This window comes from Ctenopharyngodon idella, chromosome 8 (genome assembly GCF_019924925.1).
Source record: "Ctenopharyngodon idella isolate HZGC_01 chromosome 8, HZGC01, whole genome shotgun sequence".
In the NCBI taxonomy this organism is placed as follows: Eukaryota; Metazoa; Chordata; class Actinopteri; order Cypriniformes; family Xenocyprididae; genus Ctenopharyngodon; species Ctenopharyngodon idella.
In genome coordinates, this window is record NC_067227.1 from 33,976,627 (window position 1) to 33,982,679 (window position 6,053).

At 40.7% G+C, this 6,053-nt stretch overlaps 1 protein-coding gene across 1 annotated transcript; it reads right to left on the reverse strand.

Annotated features, from left to right (window-relative positions):
- Window positions 1-5,505, reverse strand: znf367 (zinc finger protein 367). Its single transcript, XM_051902664.1, has 5 exons — window positions 4,789-5,505; window positions 3,833-3,983; window positions 3,633-3,752; window positions 3,002-3,140; window positions 1-1,452 (listed from the first exon to the last, which is right to left on the reverse strand). Exons 1-5 carry the CDS (start codon window positions 5,065-5,067, stop codon window positions 1,206-1,208), a joined length of 936 nt encoding a protein of 311 aa, XP_051758624.1. The 5' UTR covers window positions 5,068-5,505; the 3' UTR covers window positions 1-1,205.
- Between the last annotated feature and the right edge of the window lie 548 nt (window positions 5,506-6,053).

The window sequence follows — 6,053 nt, forward strand, 5'->3', positions numbered from 1 at the left end:
TCGATTTATATCATTTAATAATCAGGACTTGAAGTGCTAACACTAAGTTTGGCTAATGAGTAAAAAAGCCCGCTCACACATTTACAAAGTCCTTTCAGCAAACAGAACGTCTCAAAACAAAACACTTGATTACATTCTGCTGTCGTGACGTAATCGACTGGGATTGTTGCGCTTTTACAAGGTACATCATGCACGGCTTTCCAAAGGATTTTGGGGGTATATATTAAATCAGTTATAAAATGGACAAATAAAACTCAAAAAAGCCATTCCAAGGAACTTTATCAAAAACATCTTCCAGTTTTTGCACATGCACATACCAAATGAAGTCACAAAGAGGAAAGACGCTGAATTTAACTGCATCAAGCATGAAATCTGCAAATGCATTTACTCCAAATGAAATACTAAATTACATGAAGCACGTGAACAGAATGTAGTGTTGCGAATTATGATATGACAAGTGCTGTTCGGATCACATCCAGAATCTCATTCGATCGTCTCTCTTTGGAAGTGTCTATAGTAGAGCTATTGACGCGAGACAAACAGTAATAGATTAATATTGTAAGTGCTTCAGTTTATAGGATTTACCCATCAACTCTATACGCTAGCATATAAACGTGTACCTCTGCGACACATAGATGGCGTTTTAAAGCTGGTTAGTTTGACGTTATTGCAAAGCCTGAGCCCTCATCGCCTACGGCTGACAGCAGGTGGCGCTCAACACTGGTTTAAATACAATAAATACATGATTAAACGTGACCAATGTGATGGAAGCGAACCGGACTAATGCGCGTCTATGAATGAAATGAGCCATTATATGTGATCCTCCGTAAATAAGTCTTCATCTTTAGCAGGTCGGTCAGCGCACCCTGTTTCAAAACACACACACACACACACACTCTAAAATCCTTTTTAAAAAAAAACAACAACGTCACATACACAACTCCACCCACAAACCCAAAAAAGAAACACTTGTTTCTACAAAAGTGCTCAATGAAACAACAAAAAACGACGTCTCATCTGCTTAACAAGCTGAGAAAACAAAACGACATTCTTCATATAATGATATCATCTACCATCATAGCAGCCTAAAGGTACAACAGGAAGCAAAATAAGGTGCTTTTAGCTTATATCAACCCGGGCCGGGTCTCCAACGTGAGGAAAGTCTGCTCAAAAACGCCCCATGAACACAAGGGATGGTGATGTTCTCAGGCGGAGAGATTGTTGGCCAGCTCGATGAGAGCGAGAGCACCGTGAAGACGCTCCCTTTGCTCTTGGAGGCGCCGGCGCGCCGTACCGCCGCTCTTCTCGTCCTCCTGCTCCTCTTCTTCACCTTCATCCGATGGCAGGAAGTCCAGAGGATCCTGCTGCTCCTGGTCCTCCATAGTGGTCTTACTCAGAGTCTTTCCTTTCCCCGGCGGCGCGGGCGATCGCTGTTCCCTCATCTGCCAGTATCTGACAAAACAAGCACAAAGCAGGGTTACGATCATCGTTAAGTATTAAAAACATTTGTTAATTGGGTCACTTAGGGCATGTCTGAATCCACTTTTGCTAGTTTAACGACAGAAATAATGGTCCAAAAGGGTTGTGTACCTGTTCTCTTAATAAGTCATGGGTGTGTTTTGGGCATAATAAACCAATCAGAGTCTCATCTCCCATTCCCTTTGAAAGCCAGTTGCGCTCGCGCCATGGTGGATTCACTATCAACGTGACGGAATATAGACACCCTCAACCTGACGAGTCAGTTTAAATACATTTTTAATATTTGGCATGTTTGTGTGCTGCTGTGTGTCCCTGTGTGTGTAACAAGCAAGGCGCTATAGGCGCTTATTACTAAAGCGCCCCTTAAAAAAAAATAATACTGCGCTTCAGTTGCCTCAAAATAGCAACACGCCAACAATGCACCTGAACATACCTCATTTTCAGACCAGCAACGCCCGTGGGTGAACAGATGGGCATGAGTGCATTTGCTATTTAAACATGGCGCTGGACGTGAAAATGATAACTGCGTCGGGCTGAAACTAGCGAAAAACACTTGCGTCGTGCCTGGCGCCACATTGTGTCGGGTGTATGATAGGCCCTAAGGCATTAATATGTGCTCATAAACAGCCAATATCCTAGTTTATATATATATATATATATATATATATATATATATAAATTTTCATGCTAATAAACAACTAGTTAATAGTGAGAATTGGACCCTAAAGTGTTACAGTTAAAAGAAAAAAAACATAAAATAAATATTAGTTGAAAAACTTAAACTAAACTGAAATAAGTTTAAGTTGAAGCACTAAAATGATTAGTAACTGGAAATGAAAACTAAATGGCATTAAAAAAAAAAAAAAAAAAAACTAATAAAATGACAAAAGCACATAACGAAGTGACTAAAAATTAACATAAACATAATTTTAAAATAAAAGCCAATTCAAAATATTAATAAAACTAAAATAACAGTGGCAGAAACATTCAAACCTCACTTATTAACATATTCTCAATATTTTTGGGGGATGGACCAATTATAGTATTATATATTATAATACTGTAATATATTTATATTATATATTGTATGTGAGAACGCGGTTCCTGTACATGTCACTCACTTGTAAAATAGCAGTCTGAAAGAAAAATGTCATATTATTATTATTTCCCGCATTATGAGCTTAAATTATGCACAATACTTGCAATCGCAAGCGAAATTCACTCTCTGCAAATATCAATACTTGGCGTCTATATATATCGATACAATATCCCCACGCGAAATATTGCGATATTATGCTGTCTCAAGTTTTCCCTCCACCCCTAATCAACATTTTACCAACAGAAAACACATTAACACTCTTAATGCACATTAACTGAATTCACGAGTTTTGGTGCGTTTCTCCGCCCCCTTTTGATTGACAGCCCTGAACATCAGCTGTTTTTACGCAATAACAGCACAGATAATTGCCTTTATACTCTAGTTTTCATGAAGTGTATGAATGCCTCTTGATGCTTTACTCACTTTGTCAGCCATTCGGCCACAGCCTTGTTATCGGCTCCCTGTGATTTCCCCGGGCCGCCCGTGGGCTCCTCCCGCTTCAGCCTGGCGTATGGGTGTTTCGGGCAGTGGCGGTTGGCATGAGTGAATCGGCTACTGCAACCTAAAACAAAGAGTGAACGGACTTTACAAAATGTAAACGAACCATCTGTGAAACAAAATGAAGTCACCATGAAATCAAAACGGGCCATTCTTGTATTTAATGGAATATTGCAGTGTTTAATATAAATGATTCATTTTGTTAAATCCATGTTTCTGGTAATCTTGGATCAGAATAACTCCTCCCTCTTGCAGCTTCTCTTCTCTGATGATGAGGGCGGGGCAACCTGTCACTCACATGAGATCCACCAATAGCAAACCACAACCATCCAATCAAAATCAAAATCAAGCCCCGCCCTACGTTTGTTCTTGTTTGCGAAGCATTTCACTCAGACATACGACACAATGGGGAAGAAAAGACTAGCACAACTTCCCTTTCATGCCGGCATTTTGACACTACATCCACTTTTCTAGATCTCAAAGTGGCCAAATCTCAGCTGATTGAGTGTTACATTACTAGCTCCTCATCCAGCTGTCAGTCAATCCTAACACTCACCTTTCTCCGAGCAGACGAAGGGTTTTTCTCCGGTGTGGAGACGCTGATGGGTCTTCAACTGTCCGCTCTGGACGAACGCTTTCCCGCAGTCCGGATAATCGCACAGATACGGTCTTTCCCCTGTAACATAACGAGGAAAATTAATGCTCTCGTTCAGCGTAAACAAACGTGACTGCAGGACTCAATGTGGCGGCACTGACCCGTGTGCGTCCGTTTGTGCGCCTGTAACGACTTCTCCCTGGGAAAGACTCGGTTGCAGATGTTGCAGCGGATGCGGCTGGTGGAGTTTTCGCCCTCGTTGATCAGTTCTCTGACGGTATCGGCCCGCGGGCGTCCGCGCCGGATCCCATCCTGCAATAATAAAACACATTAGACTGACGACAGAATGATCCGTATATAAACAAGCACTTTAACACACTCAAATTAACTGAATAACGACACGACTGTCTTCTGTAGAGCTAAAACTGAAGCTGTTGATGAATTTTGCAACAATAACACTATAGAAATGAAACTTTGAAACTATGCGTAACATAGTTCAAATATTTATTAAAACACAACAGTGCCACATATTAAATATAGTGATACAATAATGTGTTATACCCAATAAACAAATATAACAACATTGTAATGATGTAACAATAACCGTATAATAACATAACGCCACATATTATGATTAATAATATGTTAATGCAATAACATAATCCTTTTATACCTATAGTGGCGTGTCACATTTATGTAAATATTCATGTTTCCTTATTATTTTTCTCTCCCCCATGTGGGCGTGTCTGTTTTTTATTGAACAATTTAAATTTACAAACTCAAACCTGAGAACAATAACATGCACAAGAAAACATCCATGTGTCATTATGTGGCAAATGGAGTTTTCTAGAACCATAATCGGTAACATTTTGGCGCGCACGTCTGACGTCATGCCCAACTTCCAGCTGCCTCACAATGGAGGAAAATTTAAAATCCCATTCGGAGCGCGCGCGTTTTACATATGTAACAATTATGCATCCATTAAACAGAATAGAAACTCAAATTCACATCGGTTAACATTAATAAACGCTAGTAAAAATATAATTGCGTGCTATTATTATTTAATACAGAATGCATTACTATTGTATACAGTACTAGTACAGTATAGCAATCTTACCTTTAAGTGCTCCGGGCAGGAGTTGACATCTGATTCGGCGGGAGAGCCGCTGTTTCGGGTGGGCGAGGCGGTTCCGCTGCCCGATCCGGGGCTCAGAGTCACATTGTGCGCGTTTTCGCCCCAGCGCCACGGGTAAACCATAAAATCACTGAATCCGGGGCTGGTGGGCATCAGAGAGTCCGCCGCTTTGGGTTTGATGGGGGTCGTTTTGATCACGGACACCAGAACTCTTTTTGGTGAATCGTTACAAAATATCACTTGATGTTTGCTGTCAGCCATCGCGAATAACGTGCAGTAAAAACCTGGATCTTAAAACCGTTCAGTTAAAATGAAAAAATGCCTTTAAAAAAATCCAAAGTGTAAATAAGTGCAGTTGGAGGAATTTCCCGCCGTTAACGTCCCGCCGCTAGTTGTTTTATACTAAAGTCAGTCATTCCCAATGTTACATGTATCACTGTTCCAGCTCGCGGTGCCTTTGATTCCGCTCTGTCTCACTGGCAGAAGTTGATACAGTGACCCGATCGCACTCGGTATTTTCCCGCGTTGGAAATCGCGCCCGCTCCAGCGCCCAGCCAATCCGCAAAGAGGACGTTACTGCGCTCGCGCCCAATAACCAATGACAGATCGCGAACAACTCCTTGACGCTGAACGTCCCGTCCAACACTTTTAAATAAGGCAGAGCGCGCTCTTTCTGACAGACATGACCGTTATCCAATCACATGACGTCTTGTGTTGTACACGGGCGGGTTCGTGTGAGGTTCTTTCGGTTCTTTCCTGGAACTAAACGTCTCCCGCGCATAATGTTTACATTTACATCGATTTAAAGGGAAAGGCGGGCGATGACGGTGGCGCGAAAGTTACGTAATCAAACCGTCTTTTGTGTTTAGCAGCTGTCTCCATACAACAAACGTGAAGCGTGAAAACCCTTTAATTATTGTTTTCTTAAGATAAAAAAACGCGAAACAGCTGCAGTTTTTCTTTCACTTTGAAATCTTTGATTTTAAAGAAAGTGATTTATTACTTTTTGCTGTATGATGTCCATCTTATTTTATGCTATTTATGGAAGATTCAATAAAGGGATAGTTCACCCAAAAATGAAAATTCTGTCATTTACTACATTTAGTTGTTCCAGAACTATGAATTTCTTTGTTCTGCTGAACATACAGATATTTTGAAGAATGTTAAACAGTTGTGGAGTTCCATAGTATGGAGGGAAAAAAATATTATGGAAGTCAGAATTTTAATTTTTTTTGGGTGAACTATCC